Source organism: Apteryx mantelli, chromosome 14 (assembly GCF_036417845.1).
Source record: "Apteryx mantelli isolate bAptMan1 chromosome 14, bAptMan1.hap1, whole genome shotgun sequence".
Classification (NCBI taxonomy): Eukaryota; Metazoa; Chordata; class Aves; order Apterygiformes; family Apterygidae; genus Apteryx; species Apteryx mantelli.
In genome coordinates this window covers 27,288,553-27,315,272 of record NC_089991.1, presented here as the reverse complement: position 1 = coordinate 27,315,272, position 26,720 = coordinate 27,288,553, and the positions used below count along the sequence as shown (strand labels likewise).

Sequence of the window (26,720 nt, the reverse complement as noted above, 5' to 3'; positions counted from 1 at the left end):
TCATGGAGGCTGGTTTCGAGAGGGAGGAGGAGGAAAGGGAGGCAGCTAAGGGAGAGCAGAGGAAGGAGAAAAGAAGAGAGAAAGGCGAGCGAGAGGCACCTAGCAGAGGACGAAGAGGAAGAAGCAGCAGCGAAGGAGAGCGGCGGGGGAGGCAGCCGCGAGAGGCGGGAGCAGCCGCGGCGGAGGGAGGAGCGGGCGGGCGAGCGCAGCCAATCCAGGGGGCTCGTCCATTTTTCGGTGCGAGTCAGGCACGTCAGCGGGGTGATGCTACGGCACTGGGAAGGGGCTGGGAGAGCCGCGGGACGCGGTAGCGGTGGGCACAGCCCGGCCGCTCGGGCTTGTAGGCGCCGCCGCTGAGGGGAACACTGCTTCCTCCTTCCCCGCCCGCCAGGGCCAGCCCCGTGGCGGGGGGCGCCGGGCCCGCCTCTGAGCCGCGCTCGCTAACGGAGCCGCTATCCGCCCCCGCTGCCGCTGCCCTGAGGGCGCCGACCGCGGCGCGCGGGCGAGGGGCCGTTGGGCGCGCGGGCAGCGGCCGTTGGGCGCGCGGGCGAGGGGCCGCTCGGCGTCCAATCAGCGGGCGCTCGGCGGACAATCGCGGGCGCTCGGCGTCCAGTCAGCGGCCGCCGCTGGCCGCGCAGGGCTGCCGAGGGGCGGGGGGCGCAGGTGGGGGAGGCCGAGGCCGAGGCCGAGGCCGAGGGGAGCGAGCCGAGCAGGACGGCGTTGGGGCCGGGTAAGGGGAGAGAGGCGGCCGCGGGGCGGGGCGCGTGGTGGTGCCGGCCGGGGAGAAGGGCAGTCCTGTAACGTTCAGGCGGGGGAGAGCGAGGGGCGTTAGCGGGGGTGGGAGGGTAGTGGGTCTGGGGGCGAGGGGCTGGCGGCGCCGTTCAGTGACCCCCTTCACCTCCCCTTGCAGGCTGTTGCTTGCAGTTACCGTCCTGGCGTCAAGAGGAAACCCCCAAATTTAGCCCTGCTCTGAGCTGGGCTGCTGGCTTCTCCTGAAGCTCGGGAGGGAAGGAGTTTACAGAGGGGACGTCCTTACCTTTCATGTTTCGTCAGCCCGACAGCATTTTGGCTTTGATTCCATCTTGCTCCTACCTGTTGCCAGATAGTGACGGGGAGGAGAAGAGGCGCTATCCCACCATGTCCCGTTACAGCCTCCGTAACCTCCTGGGCTGGCTGTACGGGGGGGTGGACCCCAACTTTGCTGGCAATGGAGGGCCAGAGTGTGCTGCCTTTCTCTCCGGGCAGCAGCGTCTGCTGGAGAGCTTGGTCTTCCTCAGTGTGGGTTTTGTGGAGATCCTTCTGTCCTTGTGGAAGCTGAGGCAGCTGCATTTCAGGGAGCTGGAGGGTCATCTGCTACAGCAGCCCCAGGCTAAGCAGGAGAGCTTGGGCAAAAGTCTGCTACTGGTGGCTCTCTGTCTTGTCTTTGGGCTGGAGGTGGGGTTCAAGTTTGCTACCAAGACTGTCATTTACCTGCTGAATCCATGTCACGTGGTCACTATGATGCAGGTAAGGCCCATGTGTGATTACCAGGAAGTTTGCTTTAGCTTTATACTTGCAAAGCAGTATTTTTATATAGTCAGTTGTGGACCAAAAGTGCATAGCAAGGGTACAAATGTCAGGAATTGATATAAACATTTTAATACTGATTTAGTTTTTAACTGGCTGAACTGAAATCTCTGAAGAAACAAAAGTCAAATGAAAATACTAATGTCAGACTTCCTGCTTGGAAAGGCAAAAGATAAAAACTCTCATTAGTTACCTTTACCTGATTATTGCTTCAAAAATAGAAAATGCTGTTTCCAGTGACAGTAGTGGTAAAATTTACCAATTTACCAATTCACCAAACTTAATGAAAGCAGGCTATTGCTAAAGGACCTATGTAGTTCACAGGTAAGTTTTTCAGGTAAGCTTTTTTCAGGGATGCAAATGTGTTTTGTGAAGTTGTTGAAGAAATGAATTACTGCTTGTGCAGAATTTTGATTTTGACTTTCTAATTTTAAAAGCCGAATGGTAAGGAAATCAGTGTTACCTGTGTCACATTTGTCTGTGGGATGAAATAACCGGGCTGGCTGAGTACCTGTGGATACACTGTGTAACTTAATGACTTGTGTCTAGCTTGCAGATGCACTTTAATATACAGTTTGTGTAGCTGTTGGAATAATGGAAATACTCATAAACAATTATTGAACTGTGATATCTGTGATACGAGCTATATTTTCCAATAGTCCTGTACATGTATCTAGAAGTCACCTTCACTGAGACTAATTATTTTTGACATCTCCCAAACTCCTTTATTATTCTATTTAATTTCTCTACTGCTCTAGCCTCAACACTGGACAATTTACAAAATTTAAGCTCAAAAATTAATAAAAGAATGTCAAAAAGACTTTCATAAAAGCTGCCATAATAAAAACATCTGTCTAATAGCAATAACAAATAAAAATCAAACCAATGTAGTTCTTACTCTCAGTCTCCCTTTGCAGAAGGCAAAGGATCTGAGGCAACTGATCTAGGCTATATCAGATCAAGCCAGTTCTTACTTTCACTCCTGGAGAGTATTTCCTGAAAAAGGAACGGTAACATTTTTTCTTGTTGTACCAGAGGTCTAAGGAAGACGGGTATCCTTTTAAGAGGGGAAAACCAAGCTCCTTACAGAAATATTCAAGACATTTACAGCGATTAACTTGCTGTTCCAGAACTTAATTAGTAGGGTATGTAAATTCCTTAGCAGTGATGCAACGTTAGCTCATAGGACTATAGGACGCTTGCTGTCCATAAAGTGGTAACAATAGCTGTGCAATCAATTAGTCAGTATTGGTAATGAAGTGGATGTTAGAGAATATTGGACTGAAGCTGTCTAGAATTAATTGCTTAGCATAACTTGCTTAGCATTAGTAGCTAAATTTGCTGAAGCCTTAGGCCTCGGGCTGTGAATTTTTACCTAGATAAGTAAAAGGGGGCCCCAGAGCCGGTTCAAGCTGGAGGGATAAAGAAGTTACATGGACAGCAGGAGTAGCCAACCTTGAAGATAAGAAAAGAAACAGCCTGCCTAGAGACAATGAAGGGGCCCAAGGAAGAAGGGGAAGAACCCAGACCTAACTATTACTATTGGTCCAAACTATCTCTTAAGGGGTGGGGAATTTAGATTGTAAGGGTATAATTGCCCGGGGATTTCTTTGTTCGGGGTCCCTCTTCAGAGGCCCCCAGCTCGAGCTGTAATTACCGCACGTGTATCACTAAATTTTATTTCTCTCCAGTCTGACTTCGAACTTCTGCCTCAGCAGGAACCTAGGGTCGGACCCTGTTATGGAGGCCAGCGAGCCTAATAGTTTCCATAACATGGAAAACATAAGTTATGCAAGAGCTGCAGAAATAAAGTAGTAAATTTTAGCTACTCTAGGTAGTAGCCCAGCAACATATTGGGACATTTACATCTTGAAGTTTGAGTTTCTCTCAACATCTGAGTATGCTGGGGTTGTAATAATGCTGATTTAGGAAAATCTGCTTGCATCATGGCCTTTTTTTTCCCCCTCCACCAAAAGTGATTCATAGCAAATGTACTAAAGAGGCACCGCTGGATTAAAAAACAAACAAACAAACAAATAACCTCCCCCCCCGCCCCCCAATTCCTTTCCTTTCTTACCATGTCCAATCTGGCAATACAGTTAAATGGAAAATAGAAAACTAGGTGTGTCTGACTGTGTTCTTCACCTCTTTCCAACTCATACTGGCGCGCTTGCGCATTGCTGAAGTCTAGATTTGCAAACTGTGAAAGATTGTTTGAATAAAATTATTTCTGTATGAACTGGAAAAATCAAATAATGGAAACCTCTGATATCTCAAAATTGATCTGATAATTGCAGCATAAGTAATGCTTTAAAGTGCAAGAAGTGAAAATACTATTAGGGGTTACCATAGTGCATGCAGATTAGAAAATTAGTTCGTATTAAGTGAGCTGTCAGGTTAATGTTAACATAGTTCATTGTGGTTTCATAAAGTTGCAGTCTTCTGTGAATTTTAGGTGTTTGTTCCAATATTAGATTTTTTTTCACACTTCTGAGATGTGGATGCATTTTAATATTTTTGCCCCTAGGAAAACTGATAGAATCAATCAAAGCCCCTAAACCTGCTGCAAGATACCACTTTATTTCAGTGGATATCTAGCCTTTTTTCCATGAATGTTATTTTTGACTTCTACCTAGAGATATTATTGCAATGTCAAGGAGTAATTTTTTTGTAAATTCTGACTTCTAAAAATGAATTTATAAAACAAAATACCTGTTTTTCCCAGTTCCTTATTTCCTTTGAGTGGTTATGCTTGCTTCCAGTGATTAAAAGGGAAGGAACTTAACAGGAATTTGTGGAGGGCAAATGTAATACTTTGTGATAGCTACATATCGCTATCTTGTCAATGCTGCCAGGAAATTAAAGGTAGGGAAGGCATACTTTGCAAAATATTCCTTTTGGATTAGTTGACAAATGAAGAGTTGAAAGTAATTTTGAAGTCCTACAGAATGCCTCCTCTCATACATTACCATAGGAATAGTGAAGACTGCCTTTCATCTCTCTGTGCTTTTTGCATGGGAGGAGAGGATTGATACACAAGGGAAAGAAATGTTCCATTGACCTCACTTAACAGTGGTGTGAATCCTTATAGACTTTGTTCTGTTTACTTCGTAGAGAGAACAGTGCATCTAAGTCCAAAGGAAGAAACGTTTTGCTCTAGGTCATGATGTTTCTGTCTTTTGATCCCTGTGCAGCTCTGTAGTCTCTCACGTGATCCTGTTTGTGATTACAGGAGTTTTCCTGAATGAACTCATGCAATATTATCTTGATATGGTCTTCAGAATAGTCCTTTTACGTACAGGCTCTACTACCTACCACAGTAATGCAGATGACTAATAAATTAGATTTAAGAAAATAATGATCTCTGATGTTTAAGGAACTCAGACATGGTATTTCTTGGAAACTCCATCAAGTACTGAATGACTGGATCACGTACATGTTCACTCTAGAAAATTTTTAAGCATATTAGTGCAGGGGGGAAAATATCCTTTTCCTTCTTTGCAGTGTGTCCCAGACCTACAGCTATCACTTGGAGCTTTCTCCTCTTTCTTGGTGCATGGCTCAAGAAATGGAATGTGGAATAGGCTGATTCTTGGGTTGGTTCAATGCAACCATGAGTTTAGTCTCTTTCAGGTCTCCTCTCAGTAGACGAATAGTTAGGCAGTGCAATCTGCCTCTTCCTTACAGTCTACAACTTATAACAGCCCTGCTGACCCATCATGTGTTCTGGTGTGACCTTTGTATTTGGGCTTGTGCAGAGGGAGTGCTGGTCGTGCAGTTCTTCATGCCAGAAATATTTCCCATGGGGATGGACGATATTTATGGTCTTGCAGAGCAACTAGGAATTTGACTGGCTTTCTGACTTCTGTTTTATTCTGGGTCCTCAGGCTTGAAGTGAACTTCAGTTTGCAGATTTACCAGTGTTTTGAATTTCTTTGTAGTTTATTACTTGAAAAGAATCTCCGAATCTCCTGATCCTGTGCTGGTGAAAGATTGAAACGCTGCTTTCTGTCTCTCAAGCATCCTGACTCGCAGTGCTGTGCCCGCATTAAGGAAACGCGCGGATAACAAGTCCTAAGACCACACACGATTTTGTATCTTCTCTTTCTCTCACTCCCATCACCCAAAATCTTTTTCAGGTTGAAGATTCTTGATGTGTTAAGTTGATCCATGTATAGAAGCTATTCAATATATTTTGATCGTTCTTGTTGACTTCTGTAACCCTTTCCCAAATCTGCTGTATTTTCAGTGGTGTGTGTATAGAAGTGAGAGGGAAGGGAATGACTAGAACTGTGCCCAGAATTCAGCATGTCAAACAATGGATGTTTTATAGCTTATTTTTCCTCTCTAAAATGTTACTTTGTACATTTTGGGCTTCCAGTTAATTCTTTTGTCCTTCTTTTCCTTTGTAACATGCGAAAATGTAATGGGTAACACATCTGGCAAAATGAGGAGGGATATTGAGGTTGTTTCTTTAGCTTTTTTCTAAATTGAAAATTTAGCTATTCTGCCTTGAATGTATGCAATGATGATCAGATAAAAACGTGTGTGGAAGAGCCTCCTTCAGTGTACTTTAAAATAGATGTTGTCTTGTGTCTGCAACGTATCAGCTAGGATGGGGGCTATTGTCTCTGCTAGTCTGAGCAAGTAAAACCTTCAGAGTTTCACCAGGAAAACAGAAGCTGGGTACTCTTCACAGCCATGTCACTAACTTAATATGATATTGTTCAGTTTATAAGACTTGGCTGTTTTCTACCTAAAGGCTAAGGATGGTGTTTCCAGTATGAAAGTGAAACGTAATATTATTACGGGATGAGTATGTGAACACTCAATATGTTAGAGCTTATGAGTGTCTGCTGTGAACGAGATATTTTCAGGCTGCTAATTACTATGTGAGCTGAATGATAATGCTCTCTAATGTTTAAATGTACTCTGTGAAATAATCTTTTGTAAATCTGATACAAGGGGTCTGTAAAGCGTTCCTTTTAAGAGGTGGTGAGGTTTATTTATCATGGAAAGTAGGTATTTAGAGAGAGAGTGCTTGATATTAAATTGCTAAAGCTGAAACATTTGAAGATCTATTCCACTGTCTTTAAGTTTTAACATAAACATTCTAGTTAAATTCCCTGCTATCCTTTCCAAAAATGGAAGTCAAGCACATTTTTCTGAAAGATCCCTCATAACAGAGGGACTTGCATGCTCAAAATAGTAAATATTTCTTTTGCCATCACAAATCCTGAAACTGTGTGTGTTGCTGTAGAGCTGACCTGAAAATGAGCAGCTGTGAATCCTTTTCTCTTTTTTGCCTGTCTCTGAGGCAGTAAAGTATTTTTGATTAGGCTGATGTGTTCGTCTCAATCTTTGTAACTATTACGACCATACTTTTTAAATACTTGCTATTGTTTCACCACAATGGTGAGATTCAGCTGGTACACTAAGATTCAGCTGGTACATAGAGTTGTACTCTAGTTTTTCCTCTGCTGTTCAGTAATTGGAGTGCTCTGCAGTCAGAAAAATAAATGACTGGTGTGATTAAGACACATTTCTGTTTTGATTATTTTGTGTACACAGAGAAAAAAATATATATATTTTTTAAGATGTAGGAGATAAAAAGAAAAAATAAAATATGTACTGGAGGAGTAGAATTTTCTTCATTTAAGTATGAACAATGCTTCTAATGTAACACCTCTCTTCTGTCATACTTATGAATGTAAGGAAATCATAAGATACCTGAATTTAAAGCTTCAAATAAACTAGTAGGACTCTAAGTGCCTTATCTCATGGAATGTTTAAAAAGTTTGACTAATATATACAAAGAGCATGGGAAAAACTAGGTATTATAAAAGACCTGCAGAAAATTTTTATGGTCCCCACAGAGGGGAAAATTTTCTGGTCCACCACAGAAGGGATATACTCCACAGCTGAAGGAACTTTAGTCTAGTTAGTAGACAGTCTGTTGCAAAAATATCAAACGATGGAATAATGAAATGTAATTAGTAAGTGCTGGACACTTTTCCCAGAAGCCATATGGGCCTTAATGTGTAAGGTGATATATAGACCTCACATAAGATTTTGTGGTATATACTTTTTTTTTTTTGCCTTTGCAAAGAAAGCCTCAACTAGCAGATTGTCATCATGCATCCATTGTGTTTGCTTACTCTTTAACCTTCCTTGATGAGTTGAAATGCCTTGCTTTTTAAATAGAAGACTGTAGAGTTCTGTACGACTAAGGAAAAAGATTTTTTTTTTTCCTGTGAGTGTGTGTACATTCTAAACTGTTATTGAGACTGATGGACTTGAATTAAAACATACAAGTTGATTAGAGAAATAAATGGCTGTATATTAGGAACCTGCACTGGAAATAAAATATTTGAAATGTGCACATTTATTCATATGGTAATAACAGGCCCTTTTAGACACAAGGGCTGAATAGAATGATCCAGGCTTCAACCTTTCTATTGTTGCTGTAGCAAGTACATGACCTGATAGTAATTAATTTGAACATCTATCAGTTACCTGGCCAGGTAGGCCCTGTAGCACTTCAAAGAAATATGTTTGTTGAATTTATCCAACTTGTCCCCAAAGCAGATATGTTCTTCAGATATTCTCACTTGAAGGGATTTAATGATTTGACTAGTAGCCTGACAATGAAATAATCTATTGTGCACTTCTTTTAGAAACAAAGAAAAAAGCATGATCCATTTTTCACTGAAATACTTTCTCTCACAGAGCAGACTAAACTAGGTAGGATTTTCCCCCCCACCCTTTCCTCCCAGTAGTGGGCAATATTAAAGAAAAATGGTGGGGGGAGGGGGGGAGGATTTAGCACTGAACACTTGCACATTTTTTTTCTTTGTATTCTGAGTAAAACTTGCTGATATGAAGTGTTTTAAGTTGCTGTGAGAGGTTTGGACAACAGTATCAAAGGATGACGGTTATCCTTGAAAGTTGGATGGGAGACTGTTGCTAATCAACAATATTTTATTACATAAAGATTTAAACCAGGTTGTATTTATGACAGGAGTCTGGCCTATAAAAAGAAACAGATATATGCTGCTCACACTGCATTATGTTACTTTTCATCTTAGGAAATAGCTAGTTAATTACTGGTGAAATTTAAACAGTACTTCAAAAATACTCTATGGAAATAAGGCAACAGGCGTATTTAAAGATGACTACTAAGGTTATCCATAGAACGGATACTGAGATATCCTCCGGTCATGATAAGGTCCCTGCTGTGCTGAATACCAAGCATTTATGATGACAAAGCTCTCCTTTGCCTCAGCAGCGCAGGACCCAGCTCTTGAAGATCTAAGTGATTGGTAATACAGTAATCTGCTTTACAAAAAGCCCTGAGAGAGAGTTAGATATATCTATATCTAAATATATATATATATATATATATATATTTAATAATGACAGAATTTCAAATGGACTAGAGTTTGACTTGCTTCTTAGGAACTGGCAGAAGCTGAATCCTAGATGCTGCTCATACTGCTTAAATCCTTGTATATGTAGGTAATGTTAGACCTTTTAATTTGTTCATGATTTTTAGTCTTTTGCAGCTCTGCTGTAAAACAGTCCTTCTAGTTAGAAATGATCTGTGACATACAAAACTGGGGAAGAAAGATGTACAAAATAGAGTTTAAATAAGATTGTATCATTAATTTCTTTCTTTTTTTTTTTTTTCCTAATGTTTCAGATTTTTTTTCTTGCCTGTCCTCCGTGCCGGGTTGCAATGATTCTTCTCAGGTAATGCCTTGTCCTTGCTACATTTCTGTCTACTTGCATGATGTGCTTTAGAAGTTGATCATGGCTTAAGTCATAAAATATTAAGATATGCATCCAGCCCTTAGTTAGAAAGACATACTGGTTGGACTGAAAGATGAGACCTTGAAAAGGATCATGGCTTCAGTTGTGGGTGCTGAGTCCACTTACCCTTGTTTCTTTTGTACTGGTGGTGGCTTTGGTCTCACTAACAACATCCATTAGTTGATGAGAGCACAGGTGTCCTTCTGCAGATTAACCTATGGGCTTGTTTAATTTATGTCATGTGCCTTGTACTTTCTGATTATCTTCACTGAAAACTAGTAGCTGATCTTCATGGAAGGCCATATGTACAGTATGGGTCTATTTTTTAAAATGTGGAGATAAGTTAAATAGTTAAAGCAAATTCTTACTGATTTGGCTATTTCTCAAATGTGTGCAATCTTTTCTATAATATTGCTTATCGTTACTAATTTTAGGAAGTGGTCTAATGGACTAGTGCAGTAGAGTCCAGTAAACAGCCCATACTTTTAACAGGTTTGTGCCTATAGGGTCTTAGAGTTCTTGTTCTCAAAGGCCCTCTCTCACGTGCATTGCATGATAGGGGTACCACTAGTCATGTTGTGGGGAGGGTCATGGGACTTCCCAGACAGAATGATAATCAGGAATGGCTGTAGTTGCCACCATGACAGTTCACTCGTCTCTTTCTTGTCTTGGTCTAGGCAGTGCCTGGAAAATATGATGCTGGGGGCATGCCTCATGAATTGTTTTGGAGGTGCTACTGTCTGGCTGCAACTTTTCCCTGCTGCTCCTTATTTGGGCAGGGAGTAGGCTGAATACAGAGATACAGTACTAGTGCCTCTTCATCTCAGAGAGCGTGCAAAGTAAGTCTGGTGTCTAGGAAATCCTGGAGTTACTATGCATTTGCAAAGGCCTGGTTGCAGGGCAGAGGCTGCAGTATTTGTTCTTCTTCAGAATGAGCCTTTCTGTTTTCTGAGGTCCTGATGTGTAAATGACATTTGAAGAACTGTTTTGAAATTGTAATACCTTTTTTCTTCCCCCCCCCCCAAGTTACTTACAAACTTTGTAATTTTTAATAGAGTTTATGACAGGCAGTGGTTGTATAATGAATTTTATGCCTTACTTTATCTCTTATATAAAGTAAACTTAAACAGTTCTGACCTTACTTCTGTGTGCACCTGATGCAACAGTGGTTCAGGGAGAGAGGACTGAAAGCTGTACGAAATACAGCACTGTGAGTTAAATACTACTTTCTTTCCCTGTTCTTCTCTTGGGATTCACTGTTGCATCTTGACAAATATAATTCTTCTTTTATTTAAGTGACTCAAAAATCAGACTTCTTCCAAATTCCTGAAGCTTTAGTTTGATGTCACGTACGTTTATGGAGTTGGATGGAAGTAAAAACTTCGTCAAATATCTATTTTAAGCTCTGAAAGCAAAATGAACAGCACAATTTCAACCATTTAGCAGCCTGGACCATGAACAGGATTAATATGAACAGGCAGTCCAAACCATCTAGGAATCCAAAGTTCATTCTAGAAAGCAGTCCTACTTCAGGAAATTATTTAAATGTTTATTTAAAGAGAGTTTTTATCCTGGTTATTGCAGTTAACAGTGGCTTTATTCAAATTCAAGCCAGCAGAATTTTCTCAAATCTCTTGCTACCGTTTATGAAAGACATACTACATAAAATACTACATAACTATACATAACATATACATATGACATACTACATAAAAAAATTTGCATTTCATTTCCAATCTGTGAAAATAATGTCTCATCTCTCTTCTAAGGTTACAGATGCATATGTTAAATGGGGCCCTCTTGGCATTGCTGTTTCCTGTTGTTAACACGCGTCTGGTGAGTGTACTATACCTTTCCTTCTCTTGTGTGTGTTTCTACAACGCTTTCTCTAGAAATGTGCTTGACCCTTGCTTGAGCTGTCTTTAGAGGTGGCTAAATGACACAGATTTGGTTTGGGAGGTATACTTCTAAAATACTAAGCAAGTTCTGACAGTTAAAATTTCTTGCTGCATGTAAATTCACTGGCCATGGAAAACTTCTTTATTCCCATATCTTTGTTTCTGCAAATATTTCCTCCCTCTTAATTAAATTCAGCAGGATACATACTGTTTGCATAATGAATCTGAGTGATCTATAAATACCTGCTGGATTTGTGTATTGAAGAGATATCTAAGACACTGAGAAAATGATGGGATGAGAGTGTTTCACTCAAAGCAGGTAAGTTAGCTCTTTTGCTAAGATCTTTCTGAAGTACTAGATTATCACTGAGTTGCTTCTTTTACTATGAAGAACTTGCCACTTTGAATATGGTAGTCAGATTACTAACACTTGCAAGTAGCTGCCTTTCTTCATCCCAGTCCTTTTTGTAAAGCTATCTAAAAGGTGTTTCTTCTACATTGCTGGAGCAAACAAACTGCTTTCTGAAATGCAGTTTTTTCTTTGTAAGTATTTTGACGGTGTTTGAGACAACGGTATTGAATGCCTGAAACTGAAGAACTAGTTTCTTTTCAAGCAGGTGCATGTAAAACTATAAATAAAATTTAAGTGTAAAAAGAAGGTTAGGCTGTAGAATGGCTAAGTTGTGAGATGGAGCTGTCAAGCGTGACTTCTTTTGGAGGTCGGTTGCTACACTGCCCTACCTTTTGTCCTTGTGTTTTACGGGGTAAATTGATTATGGGGGAAAAAAGTTAATGAAAAAAAGTAGTTTATATCTTTCACATGATTAGGTTAATTCAAAAGTCTAAGCTCTTTTGTAGGGTGGCAGCAGTGCATTCAGGAATGTAGCCGTGGCATCGTATCGTAACCAGGGTAGGTTTAATCTAGGAAACTTTGGCAAGCAAGACCAGTGAAGATGTGGCAATGCAGTTTGTGTAGGCTGCTAATACAAGGGCATATTCAGGGTTCGAGTTGTATAGTTGGTGCTGAAATCTCTGCTGCCAAAGTTTTGATATTATTGGTACTGAAGCAGGCTAGATTGTTAGTAGATGTATGCCTGTCAGCATCATTTAAGCCTTGGAATATGCTATAGATATGGTCTTTTATTTCAGCCTGGTGGGAGCTATTAGTCCTACAGATGATAGTTTGAATTAGATTTTTTGCTTCAAGTTATTTACCTCAATCAATAAGCTTTTTTCCTGAGTGAAGTCACATAACAGCCCTCCTACGATCAAAGTGAATGCTAAGTAAATATATTTGGTTTTAGGAAAATTCACAGTCCACTTTACCAGCCTGTAAATTCCTGGTACAGGTCACTAGAATGGATCCAAAATACTAGTCTTGGAATTTTTTGTGATTGTGCTTATAAATCCATGTGGAGAGTTAATAACGTGGAGAGTGGAAGTGTAGACCAAAGTTCTTTGTCGGTTCCACCTTGATCTTTAAACTGACAGTGAACATGATGGCTTTGAAAGCAGCTTCAAGGAGAGCATGTGGCCCATGGTTAAAATGCTGTAGTGGGAGACTAAAACAACTAGAAATGGGTACACGTGAGTATGGGAGATTCCTCAGGCCTGGAAAATGCCCAGTGTTGTTGGTGTCTGTCGCCTGCTCTCCCCCCAAATTAGGCACAGCAGGGTTTCTTCCTCCAAGTTTTCAAAACTGCCACAAAATTCCTGTCTTCTGGAAGAAAAATTAGCCTGTTGGTGTCCTTAGTAATACTCAAACCTATCAAGAATTAATGCTAAGAAAAGTTGTCCTGAATCTGAGCCGGATAAAATATTTCTAAGGATTATTTTTAAGAGCTGTTATGCACGCACATATGGGTACGTATGTATGTATGTACACATGCTTGCTCATTTTTTTTCAAGTAAAGATACCTTTGACTTCTTTGCAAGAATTTTTTTTGTTGCAGTTATTTAAATGTTTCTTCTAAGATAGTGTTCACTCTTAACTTTACCTGCTTACATATATATGGTGTCTGGATAAAATGTTCATATCTGTATCTGTATAGCATATGAATTAATTATATTATTAGCAAGATTATTACTTATCTGTATTACTGGAGTCTGAAGTTGCCATTGCAGATCTTACAAGTGGTTGTCCATTTGCAAATCTTGACAGTCTTAGTAGGATTAAGTATAAAAATCTGCTTCCATATTGAATTTTATGGATGATATGTTGATTGGCCACACTGGTAGCTAGGAGACCTGAAAACTGAAGATTTTATTATGGATTTGTACATGGTCTCTTCCTTCCCTTCTTTAAGACTATGAAACTTTGCACTGAGACATGGTTTAGTTACCAGAGAAAGGATATTAATGGCATTCATCTGTAGGCTTTTGCACGTTAGAAATAATCTTCCATACAGCATAAGACACACATGCACAGAAGGCTTGATCATCGTTCTCAGATTTCAGTGTATTCAGTAGCGTAAGCCTAGAGTTTCTTCAAGATTTAGGTTGTCCTTCCTAATCTGGTAACTACACATATTCTTTTTCATACTAGAAATGCTTATTTTCAGTTTGCAATTGTTTTTCCTAAAACTAGTTACTGCTGAATAGAAAGGGCATTAAATGAAAAATTCAAATATGATTTCTTGATAATCGAATACTTCTCATTTCATATTTCAAATTAGGTAGCTTTCTGATTTCTATCGGATTTTTAGGAGTAACCTTTTAAGGTTAAAATACTAATGTTGAAATGTTTTAATAAATCATTAGCTTGTATTTTCTCTGATATTATAGTAGATCTCATTTATATTTGGGCAGTAGTGATTGAACAGGAAAAATACAGACTACTTATATAAAATTCTGCCCTTAACTAGAGGTAGAGGAGCCAAAGGACTATGTCCAAGAGAAAATATTTTTGGAATAAATACAGCTCTAAGATATTTTTGGCTTAACAGCTGCTTGCTAGGCCGGTCTCTTTTCTGTGTGTCTTCTGGCACAAGATAATATGGGTGATGTTTTATAGCACTGCAGCTTTGGCCCAAATTATCTCTTGGTAGACACGCATTCTGCTCTATAACTGTCATTGCAATTGTCTGCAATGACATTTTCCTGAAAGCACTGAATAACTCTTAACACTTAGTCGGAAGTTCGAAAAAAAGCGCAATAAATTTGTCCATGCTCTCTGCTCCTCTGCTCTGATTTGTAATGCCTTCCTGAAAAGCTTTTGACTCAGTCAGGAATGGTCATCATTTTATGCCTCAACTTTTTATTTCAGTTTTGTGATATTTTAAGACATATATTTTACTGTATACATGGTTGATATAAAAAATTTGTATAGCTAGTTACATCTGTAAAGAGTTGTAATAGATAGTGTCTGGCAGAAAGTAAGAGCATGAGAAGCTGGACACCTGACCCAACTACTCATTTAAAAGTGGGGGAGGGAGATCATGCTTCTGGGCAGGTAGGTGGGAGAGAGTTCTGAGATCAGTGAGATCAAGGAAACAGGAGACTGTTGCTTCCCATCACCTTGAGAGATTGTACCAAACTGACATCTTCTATCTTGGACTCAGTTCTACAGATGCCTGATTGTGTCCCTAGAGTCATTACATGTAAGCTGGTTTGTACGATCAGATTGAGTGACCAGGAGACTGGGATGCCTTTTTATGAGATACAATAAACATCAAATCTAGCACTGGTCAAATAAGGAAAACACTAATAAAAGTTAAAATAAACGCATACCGTTGAGCTCAGCAGTGCATTGAACAACTGCATTTTCCTAACTTTCTTGGTCAGCTTCATCCTCTGTAGTGACAGGCCAAGAAAAAAATTCCCTCTCAAGTTAGCAGCGTTTGGGTATGTCATGAGTTGGAATCCTGGGGGTTTGCCCTAGCTGGATTTTCTGGCATTTGTATACTAGTAAAAATATAGTTGTTGTTCTTGTTTTGTTATGTTTCTGATCCCCTCCATCCCTGTAGCAAGGTGTTTTTCCTAGTCCTGTGTTCCACCATGTCTTAACTCTACTAATCTTCAGCACAAACAGATTCTCTTTATAAATCTCATGACTGTGCTTGTGCATGCTAACACTTCCCTTTGGTAGCAGATGCAGATTCTGATTCTCTCCCTCTGTGTATATATGCCCACCCTCATAGGATTAATTGAAAATGAGAACTAGATAAAACTGGATAGAACTGATCAATTAATGCTACCTTAAGGGATTATATTATAATTCTCTCTACTGACTGGATTGTGTAGACGATGGCAGATGCCTACTTGAAATTGAGATTAGGGTTTTTTGGGTGGGGGGGATGACACTCGTCAATATGTATTTGTATCAGTTACAGACAAGCAGGTGTATGGCAGGAAATCTGAATGCAACAAGCTGCCCCTAAAATATAAGAAAAGGAATTGTTGCAAATAAAATCTGGGGAAACTGGTTGAGACCTTAGCACAGATGTCACACGGATGGGTGCCTGATACTTAGCTACAACCCTGTTACTCACTTATTTTAAGTGGCTTTGCTGTTGACATTAATGCCAACATTAGCATATCTTTATTTTTGCCTCACTCAGGTATGTGGGAATCCCTTATCTGATCTATGCCAGGTGGACAAACTGGTGCCTGAGCTGTAAATTGGCTGAATAGTGTAACAGTAACTTGAGCCCTGGTCAACTTCTTGGCTACTTGCCAGTTTGGATGTCTGCTTGAGAAATGAGTCCTAGCAGGACTGGAAATAATCTGTTTTCTGAAGGCCACTTGTGTTTTTGTTTTGGATTTTTTTTTTCTTTTTAAAGACTTCCATGTCTGTCCTTAGACCATTCTCCTAAACTTCTCTGGCAGCTGTCTCTCCTCTGCCAAGTAAGTTATTTGCTATCCTGAGTATGTTGAGAAGTAACCAACATCTGTTACATGGGCCTAGTAGCTGTTTGCCCCATGATTTCTGCATTGTACAGCTATATATACACACACACACACACACACACACACGCACACACACAGCCCCTATCTCCCATTTCCCATATACTGTGGTTTGCTTTTCAGGTTAAATTTAAAAATCTGCTTGTGGTTTATTTGTGGATTACTGACCCTGTCTAGGAAACTAGTCCTTAATTATAAGTTATGAATCTGGGTTACTGACTGTGTCTAGGAAAGCTACTGGTACAGAATGCCAGTTGATGTTTCCTGCAGACACCTAGCCTTCCTGCTGGGTGTGCTATAGAAAAGGGCAGAGTTGAATGACTTTTGTCCCTTTTTCTGTCATACCCTGCAGTCTTTGTAGGGGATGGTGGAGGGAGAGTTCTTGCACAACACGGTGCTTGAGCTGTTGTTGCAAATATAAAACCAAGGAATAAATAATTAACAGAGGGAGGAGTACTGCTTTCAGAAAATAGAGCAAAGTAGCAACCTCCTATTCCACTGAAAACCAACTGCTGAGTTGAAGTGGGTTTACACTAGTTGCCACACTTTGCAGGGCAGGGAGGAACTCGCATCTAAATATCAGCACTTCGAATAGAGTTCAGCCCAGAAGCCTATAGTTTTGAAGAGCTTTTTCTAAATCTTAGTGCAGTCAATGGAAAGACCTAATTGTTTCCTTAGGGCAATAGCTGGTTTAAGTTAGGGCATCCGTTACGTGCTCAGAGGACTGCTGTTGATGGCTGTGACTTTTCTTGCTCAGATAAAAGACAGAGACGAGTTCTAATCCTTCATCACATAGTTTCTCTTTTCTGCAGTCTCACAAGCAGTAGAAGTGGCTGCTAAGAGTTTAGCTAGACCACTGAACGTAACTTACCTGTTCCTGGGATGAAAATTTACTGCCTGCTCACTATTTATTCTTGGTACGTCTCCAGTGAGCCCTTAGCAAGTCTCCTGGGAATGTGGCACTTTTGAATCTGCACCATACTGGGCTGATGTGGGGGCAAGCAGCAGATGTGGCTACTTTGAGCCGAACTCTTCCTGGAAAAACAAAACACTGTATATATCTTCTAACAAAAATTTCATCAGAAAACGTAAAAACTGAATAGTCTGAATGTTTATTTCAAAATATGCTGACATAGTACTCTGGATTTTGTATGCCTGTTTGAAGAATTGTGTATGTCAGTATTAGGTTGTGTTTTGAACATAGCACGATTTTATACCAATGTTAAAACCAGTGACTGGACAATGAACAGATTTTTCTTCGAGTAGGAACCTTTAAAGGAAAAGAACCTATTATCTTGAGTAACAGGGCAGCCTGTACTCTGTGTTCATTTAGACTGTTAAGAGCCTAGAATATGAGTTAGTAGAAGAAATGGATAATTTGTCATTTTGTCTTGTACCTTTATTAGTTTTAATGCCCTGAGAAGGGAAACAAGGTGAAATGCAGGAAGAGTGATGCTAGCAGCCTGCAAGGGAGAGAGGAGTTTAGGGCAAACAGTCAGCAAACGGATTGAAAATTAATATACAGATTTCAGAGTGGTCCATCTTGGTAGTGAACGTTCAGTGTTTCTGAATGTGGGGACGGGTGTGGATAAAGAAATATACCATCAAGACATTGGTCTGTTACTAGGGAATTCCTTGTTGCTCTTGAGAGTGGCTGCTGTGTTCCACCAAAGGCATCTGATGGGAGAAGACACGTCTGTTGGGGCCTGTGGCAAGGGTCTACTTTAGTTTGTTGGAGTCTGGATTTAGATCCTCATGGCCTTTGCAGCTGCATACCATCAAATGAATTGATGATGAATTAACTCAGGAGGCAGTATTCTGAGCTCCTTTGTGTTCTGTGAATAAGTGTTGCTTTGATTTTTGGATATCTCAAACTTGATCACATTCTAAACTGCTGATTTGTTTTCATGAAGAGGTTTTTAAAATCCTGGATTGACGGGTGATCCTTTCTGTGTTGTCTCCACTTGCAAATTCTTGTTGCACATTCAAGATACCTATCTGCTATCTGTGAATGAGTGTTTATTGATAAAACAATTTACACACCAGACCTTTAGAGCCGGATGAGTCAGTTGTTCTGTACCACTTTACAGTTAATCTTTTGTGTTTGTTCTTTTCTCTTTATTGTAGCCTGGCTGTACAGCTTGAGTGCCTGGCTGTACGGAGAAGTCTGCGTTGTCAGTTCCATACCAGGAAATGCACTTGCATAATTAGCCGGGCTTCAGAACAATCAATCTTTCACAGCAAAAAAATGTAGTTTTGTTTTACACAAAAAGTTACTGTCCACATTACTGCGGCAAAATAACTGTTACTCTGTTCTCAGAAGTGTCCTGAGTGTGATGTTTGTGTAACTGACCCTCACAACTCGGCGAGTGCAGAAGCCCTTATGAAACCACAGGATCCTAGAGAAGGCTCCTTGGCAGGGACGGAGTGCCTCGTGTTGTATTGTTTCTATTAGGAGCTATTGTTTCTGAAGTGTGCGTATTCCAGCTGGGAGAGGTACAGGGATTTTTTTCCATTACTAAAGCTGCGTTAGCCTCTTTTCAAATCTTCTTGTTTGATTTCCTTATTTTGCCCTAGGTGTCTTTCAACAGGTAATACAGGAGACAAAAGAAAGATTAATATTGAAGAAACTTCAGGATTTCTGTGAAGTTCTTGCTTTTGCATACTATTATCTTGGTTGGTTTTATGTTTTGATACAGAATACTTGGAGCAAGTTAACCCAACAGCTTGTATGGAAGATCCTTTAGCTTACTCTCCCAAGAGTTGGCTGAACATGTTGGAGTTTGCAATCAGGACACTGATAGTGTTTAAAGTATTCAGCTGGGGGATGCCAGGACTAATGGAATCCAGCTGTTGGGTTTAACAGCTTTTACATTCAAAATTGGATTTAAAAAAATTGTAGACTTTAAAACATCACTGTAGTATTTACCTGCTCTTTATTGACTTATTTAGGAAGAAAATTGAACTGTTTCCATCTCTGACTTCTGCTGATGCAGATTTTTTTTTTGTGGGGGTTTTGGGGTTTGTTTTTTTTTTTTTTTTTTTTTTTTGAACAGACAAGCCATGATAGTAATACTTGCATCCGGAGTCACTTTAGCATTTTAGCATTTAAAATGAGCCTGCGTTTAAACCAAAGCTAATGATTTGGCTTTGCATTATTCCTGTGAGATTTCAGACTCAAGTAAGGGTATTGTCCAATTTTCACATCTGAAATATATTAGAAAAGTATGTCTTTTCAGCCTTTTAAGTGAACTGCAACAACAACTTGGATTCTGAAGTTTGAATTTGAATTTTTCCTGCCATTGTTCAATTTTAAATGTGTTATGGTCTAGTTTGAACCTTTTTTTTTTTTTTGTAACAAATGGATATAGACAAAAACACTTACAGGAGATGGGAATAACTTTCAGATATAGTGTATTACTTTTTCTAACTCGTACAGAGCTAGAATTAGAATTAGTTGGGCTCTGGTTCAGGTTAATTTTAGAACAGTATTATTTTAGCACAGTCTGTCTGACCTCTCCTGTGAGAGGTAACATGAATTCAACTAAACAGACAAATGTCTAACAGTAATTTCTCAAAAGTTGTTAGTGGTAAATCAGGTATTGCTCATCTGCTAACAGGTAACTTGTTTATATGCATTCTTCTGCAGCTTGAAGATTGACTGGTATTCGTCTATTTTGAATTTTGTTGGTTTTAAGAGAAGCGCAGTAGTTTTGCACATGTGTGCAGTTTGCTAAATCAGGTCTTTTGAAAATTTTTGCACAGGCTCTCCCAGCAATAACTTATTTTTCATTACAATGATTTTAAAATATCTGCTTTATAGCCTTCTATCACTTGCAAGCTAGCAGTTAACTTTTTTTGTAAATAGGCTGCTGCCATGTGGGGGGGTGTTTGATTACTTTGCTTTTTTGCATTGTTGTTGGTAATTTATGCTAACTAGGAAAAGGAAGAGAGCAAGCTTATGTTATCTTATGTTATTCCTCCTTTATTGTGCTGCTGGCTAATTTTGCGAATTCTCTGCTAGAAGCACTGTATTGTGTTAGCGGCAAGGAGGATGGGACGGGTACAGATAGCTGCGTTTTCAAAGCACTGACCATTAATGTCTGTCATCACTTTGTTAATATACACAGGTGACAGAAGAACTTAAATGAAGGGATTCTTGTGGGGCATGAGGAGCAGTTTTCCTTCTTAAATGGTTCCTTGTGACTCAGGTGTTAATAATGAAAAATATTTACAAATGTTTTCCTTATTCCTCAGCTCCCATTTGAAATGGAAATTTACTACATCCAGCATGTGATGCTCTATGTTGTGCCCATCTATCTGCTGCGGAAAGGAGGTAGGTTGGCACTTTGCCCTTTGTATGTTGAATTCGTCCCACCCAATGGAACAAGATGTGCCTAATGGCTACCACAAATTTTGCTCTTTTTCTTGAAGTATATATTACTCTTTTGTATGTTGTTACTTAATAGCTTCTGGTGATATGTTGGAGTTCCATCCTGGATAACAGCGTCAGGCCCTGAATTAGGGGAATAAAAAGATGGTCTTTTGCCCAAAGGCTTATGTTGTTTTCAAGACTTTTGCCTTCTTGGATGTTTCTTGGGAAGTACTGCACCTTAAACTGAGCTGAAAAGATCTCTTTTTAGCATTAGATCCCAGGTAAATATTAATCAGCTAGTTAGATAATTTCTTGGAATTCTGAAGCTCTAATGAACTGTAGTGGCACACATTAGTAAAATAGGCTAGCTTGCTTGTTGTCTGCTCAAACAGGATTACTATCTTGCATTCACTTTACTGTACTGTTGCAGTAAGTGTGGGAATCCTAAACCATTGCGCCGACAGGGGGTTTTCTAATCATCACCCCGAGAAGGTAATGTAGAACGTGTTCCTCAAGCGCGATGCTTTGTCCCCCTCTAGTGTTGATGTGCCCTCAGCCGCATTGTCCAGCAGAGCTGCATTGTTTCATTTAGGAAATAGAAGCTCATAATGCATGGTCTGGATGTTCAGTAGCTTCAATTGACAACCTAGGGATGTGATGCCAAGCAGTGGGATACAATTTAGCACATGCTCAGAACAAATTCAGCCTGTTTCATTCTGGTGAATCTCTTGTGTTTTACAGCAGCAGCCGCCACTTATAATCCTTTGCGCTTACTATACTATAAGTTTGTAACCTTCTTTTTGTTCTTGACTATTGAGTGAAGTGAAGTAAAAAATGATCCAAAGAAAAAGTGAAGTACGGTAATTCAGAGATCATTCTGTTTGTCTCTTGTTAGTGAAATATGCCAGCCACATATTTGTGCTGTGAGCAAATGGTATCATTCCACAATGGTATGGAATAAGAGTTAATATGTGGCTACTCCTTAGCAGTAGAGTTCAGGTGATAATCCTTCTTACAGTTTGAGATCTCCAGCATATGGAGCAATCTGATGTGTGAACAGATGTACCTGAAGTTCCAGGAATATCCTTTATGCTTAGTCAGAGGCCTCTGTATCAGTGTCACTTCAGTGTCAAACAGCGTCGTTGTATGGTTCAGACATATTAGACTGCAGGGGGAGCTAAGTCTCCAGCATCCTCTTTGTTAAAATGGGTGTGCAAAATTCACAATTCAAACCCAGGTTGTCCACACTGTGGAGAGAGTAAACTGATTTGGTTGTATTTTGGGCAGGGGAAAAAAATAAATCTCCGCTTGCAATCAAAAGAAGAGTAATTTTCTACTACCTTATGCTTAGATGGAAATACAAAAGAGTATTAGTTTCTGTTAAATTCTGTAAAGATTTTCACAAGCCTATTTTTTGAGAAGTTTGAATAAAAATAAATAATTAGTAAGGACACTAGAACTAGCACAAGACTTCATGGGGGAAAAAGTATAAAAGAAATGTAGTCTCTGTTCCTTGTTGATCTTTAGATTTTAAAGCCACACTTCCATTGCCTAGATGACAGAATTAACTATTTGACTTGTCCAAGGTCACATGAGTTCTTATTGCAGAAGCAGATGATGAACCCAAATCTCCTGAATCCATATTAAGTCCTTCCCAACAGCGCTACTGAAATAATAAAGTTTAAACTGAAATATCCATTACCATGCTATTTCAACACAAGAGCAAATATACAGCCTACTTGGATGCCCCTGATCTGGAATGGTCTCAACTGTCTGGGGCATGAGCGTTTCTGAGAATGAGATTAGTGCCAGACTGGCAGTCGGATTAAACTTTTTTGAATGTGCTTAACATACCGTATAAGAACTGCCTGTGATTCGTAGTGAATAGAGAGATGGCGAAGCTCACCGCTACATATCGAAATTGATTTCCCATGTGAGCAGCAAATAGCTTGTGACAAACCCACCGCAGGCCGTTCAAACAACCTCTCAGTTGGATCTCAGTTTTCCTTTTTGTATGCCGTTGTTAACAGACTGTGTGCTAAGGAAAGTAGATCACCCTGGCCTGTTAAACAGTCATCTGTTGAATAGCACTGTTGCAGAGAGGTAGAATCTGTAGCGATTATTTATCTAATGAGAAATGTTCACAGAATATCCCAGATATGAATTTAAAATTAGTATCCCAAAACACATGTGGGAATCCAGATCGCTCTGAAATGTTTCTGTGTGGAGGTCGTTGTTTCCTTTTTGTCCCTCGATGTCTGGATAATGACACTGCTGAATATCATACTATTGTTTTCAGGATTGTGAAGTCTAGCAAGCGAGGGGGATTTTCTATTATTTGGTGAGATCAGAAGTCTGTGGAGTGTGAGAGTAACTTTTTTTTTTTTTTAATTTTGCAAGAAAAAAAAGAGGATGTAGTAGTGCAAAATTCTTAGCTGGAAGAACCTGAACAGCTCTCCTAAGTGTCTGCTGAAACATGATTCTCTGACTAGATTGTTCGAGCTGGATACGAGAAACATGGGTTCAAAGCCAAACTATGCCATTGCTCTGCTTTGTAATCTTGGGCAATTTACTTAATCTCTTAAAGACTGCCTTCTTCCTCCAAGCCTGTTTCATAGCTAGGACCGCTTGTCTATTTTAGAGTTTTACACGTTGCCTAGTGAAACAATGTAGGCCCCTAAGTTGTCCCCCAAATATCAAGGTCTCTGAATCCTAGCTTTTCTGAATGTTTACCTCTTTAGTCTAGTACCATCTGTTCTCAGGCTTTATAGAATACTTCTGAAATAACATAAGTAAATGTCAACCAGGTGAGTTCATGTGAAAACAAATATGGTATAGCACTACTCTGCCAGTTCCTGGGAGCTGTTTTAGATAGCTTAACTTATTTAAGTATTATTTTGTATATTGCATCTAGGTTAAAAATGCACCTAAAACTGCAAAGACAACACTAAAAACTTTGCAAGTCAAATGACATTTTCTTTACAGCTGGGGAGGCAGCACAAAAGTTTATGTATAGCTTGACCAGGTCACTTAAAGTTGGTACTTTGGTAATAGAGCTGTGGTCGCTTAAGCTCTGACACCAAAGCTACTTGCTTCCTCCCTCACTATCTGTAATGAAAAACCATACGTCAGGTGGTATCATGTATCTGCCATCTTACCGACGTTTTCAGGTAGCAGAGTTTAATTAATATCATTGCTATTTAAGTAAAGCTTTCTGTACTAGTTTGTAAACAGGATACCCCCCAGCTCTTAGATCATACTTGCTAAGTATGTTAGAAGTATTAGACGAGTCTGAATTTTCTCCCTTTAACTACAGAGGACTCCGTTATTCATATCAAGTTCACTTTTAACTTTGGATTTTGCTTGTAGTTCAGACACTTCCTCTGACCTTCATCCGCCCGCTGGAAAAGAACTCTTATAAGCTGCCTTATGCTTTCAAAGTAGCTTCCCTGCTCCTCTTTGTCATGGCTGCATCAAATCACAGCAATGGTATGCAATTGTATTTTGGGTAAAATTACAATAATGTTGTTGTTTATTAAAGTCACAGTGAGAGCGATTGATATATGGGGTGCATACGTGCGCTGTCATTCAAGTATACAACCAACTTCTTGCTCTTTCCTGACTAGGAACGGAGCCGCTGTGTTATTTTCAGTGGACAATGGATAGCTCTACTGCTTTAGAATGTAAAGTGCAGGTAATTTTGGGAAGAATATTGTAACTTTCAGAAATTTCTCTTTAAATTACATTGATTTTGCTGTAGCTACCTGGCATGACAGCCAAAATTACAGAAAAATAAATGCAGGAAAGGATTGTAAAAGGGCAATAAGGATGGAGAAAGCAGTCCTCTGGTGGTTTTAAAACAGAGAGCATGCATGACTGAATGGTGGTGCGGTGAAGCAGGGAAAAGGAGTTATTTGCCTTTTCCTTCATAAGATACCGTACATAGGCATACTCATACCAGCTTTAGTGTAGTGAGTAGTCATAGCTACCTACACATGTGCATAGTTATTCTCAGTCCCCAGTAGGCTTGTACAGCCTATGCTGAAGTCTATTGAATCTTTATGGTTATTGCGGAATGTGCTAGCTAGTGAAGGGTAATATGAATATGCCCGTCTCTGCTACAAGGCATCGAGTAATGAATATACGTATCAACGTTTGATAATATCTAACAGGGCAGAGAGCAGGCAAAGGCAGATAAAAATGACAGTGTATTTTTATAGTTGTCTGAAAGTCTACAGCTTTTTACAGAGTCTGAACAGCATGACAGTGTGCATCTTTTTTGTGTGTGTGTCCCTAGGTTATTAAAGTCATAAGGAAAGTAATATTTTCCCCACATCTTACTAACGTGTCTGTTAGTAAGACTGACAACTCTGTAAGCTGTTTCTGTTCTCGCTATATGTGTGACTATTTAATTCTAAAAATAGTCTTGCATCTGAAGGTACTTTTATTAGAGTATTCTTACTTCTTTGGTAAACTCTAGATCATGTGACATTGTGTTTTTTTCACTAAATTGCCAAAACTCATTTTCAGGAGGAGAGGCCCAAAATACTGTGGTACCTGCTGCTTCATTTGAGGGGGACAAATACTTTACAGCATCTGTGATATCTACTGAACATAAAATTGTTTATAGGGTATATTTGAGAGTATCTCCACAGCAATTTTCACTTAAGAGCATGGTCTGTCACTAATGGATTGACTACTTTATAAAGGTTTTCTGTTCCTATGCATTATTGGTGCAAATTACTTGAATAGATGTCAACCAACAATAAAATAGGAAATGGCTATCAAGCCACGCTCCAGTACAGGACTGCGCAGTAATTGCCACTACCTGGGTTAGTTCTGTGCATGCTAAAGTCATAGCTCCCATAACGAGCAGGTGTCTGAGTACGATTAACAACCTGCTTTTAGATACATTTAGTACTTCTGTGTTAGAAGGAAAAATTAGGTAAATGAGGTGAAAATCACTGGTGTTGGTGGAAAATAGGCAAGCTTAATGAGCTAATATACTGTACGTTTTAATGTTGGAGCAGAAGGAGGGAAGAAACTGATCCAGATGCTCCAGGTAAGAAGTAAGGTTCTCAAATATTAATTACTATAACAGTAGTCACTAGGTTATCAGCTAAAACCAGATACCCCAACATCTAGAGGAGAAAAGAGGATTTTCCATGAGTGTTTGGACACAGTAATTCAGCTGAATACTAATGTATTCCTTTCTTTTCAAGGCATCGACACTCCAGAACCACTCTCCAATTTCTGGTGGGCTCTTCTGTCTACTGGGCTTATGTTCGTATATCATTTTAGCATCTTGCAGATTCTGGGATTGGTAAGTAAATGTGCATTAGTACATGGATAGTTTGCAGGTACATTCAAAGTAAAAACACTCACTAGTTTTTCAAAGTGTTCAGATTCCCATGGATAAAATTACTTGAATACAAACTTTTAATTGCACATCCTAATGGCCATTTGTATCTCATGTTTCACAAGTAGTGGCAAAACCTTGTATAAATCAGCTATGCACGTGTATAAATCCATCTCTTAAATGCACAACTGCCTTCAGATCTGCTTTCCTTCTGAAAGCTGGCCTACTGATGGTGAGCAAAGGATTGCCAGCTAAACACTTTTGATTACTCTGGTAATTTGAAAATTACCATTTTAGGTGTCTGAATCAGTGCAACACAAAATGTTACTAATTTATAAATCTGTTGTCCATTTCCTAGGTCACAGAAGTGAATTTGAACGACATGTTATGCCCAGCCATCTCGGACCCTTTTTATGGGCGCTGGTATCGAATCTGGGCATCTGGACATCAGACTGTCATGACTATGACTCATGGGAAACTTGTAATGCTACTGTTTTACAGCGCCGTCCCCATCTTTAAATGTAGCGTGGACTTGTTTAGATTCCCCACTAAGAAAACAGACTGAAATTTCTCCTCAGGGAATAGGTACATACAGGAAGCAGAGACACCTATACTCCTACTGGAAAAGAAAGAGGAGGGATGAGAGGACTGTGTGTTTATACTTCTTCCCACAGTTTATTGCCTCAAAAACACCTCTGTAATCAAGTGAGTGTTTTAACTGCTGTTTCTCACTGTTAATTGCCAATGGCAAAATTAGTGGCCTTATTCTGGAAATGGTCCGTGTTTTATACATTTTGTGTAGATT

The 26,720-nt window shown here is 39.7% G+C and overlaps 1 protein-coding gene across 1 annotated transcript; it reads left to right on the top strand.

Moving 5' to 3' along the window:
- The first annotated feature begins 988 nt into the window (after window positions 1-988).
- LOC136993334 (transmembrane protein 164-like) lies at window positions 989-26,483 on the top strand. Its single transcript, XM_067304660.1, has 6 exons — window positions 989-1,506; window positions 9,269-9,318; window positions 11,148-11,214; window positions 20,439-20,517; window positions 25,779-25,879; window positions 26,274-26,483. Exons 1-6 carry the CDS (start codon window positions 1,042-1,044, stop codon window positions 26,478-26,480), a joined length of 969 nt encoding a protein of 322 aa, XP_067160761.1. The 5' UTR covers window positions 989-1,041; the 3' UTR covers window positions 26,481-26,483.
- The last annotated feature ends 237 nt before the right edge of the window (window positions 26,484-26,720 follow it).

What these genes read in the sequence shown, in the direction of transcription:
- LOC136993334 (XM_067304660.1), top strand. Translation starts at nt 1,042, where the DNA reads ATGTTTCGTCAGCCCGACAGCATTTTGGCTTTGATTCCATCTTGCTCC. An exon ending in CTATCTGCTGCGGAAAGGAG is followed by an intron (nt 20,518 to 25,778) that starts GTAGGTTGGCAC and finishes TTTCTTTTCAAG; the next exon opens with GCATCGACACTCCAGAACCA. An exon ending in TCTTGCAGATTCTGGGATTG is followed by an intron (nt 25,880 to 26,273) that starts GTAAGTAAATGT and finishes TCCATTTCCTAG; the next exon opens with GTCACAGAAGTGAATTTGAA.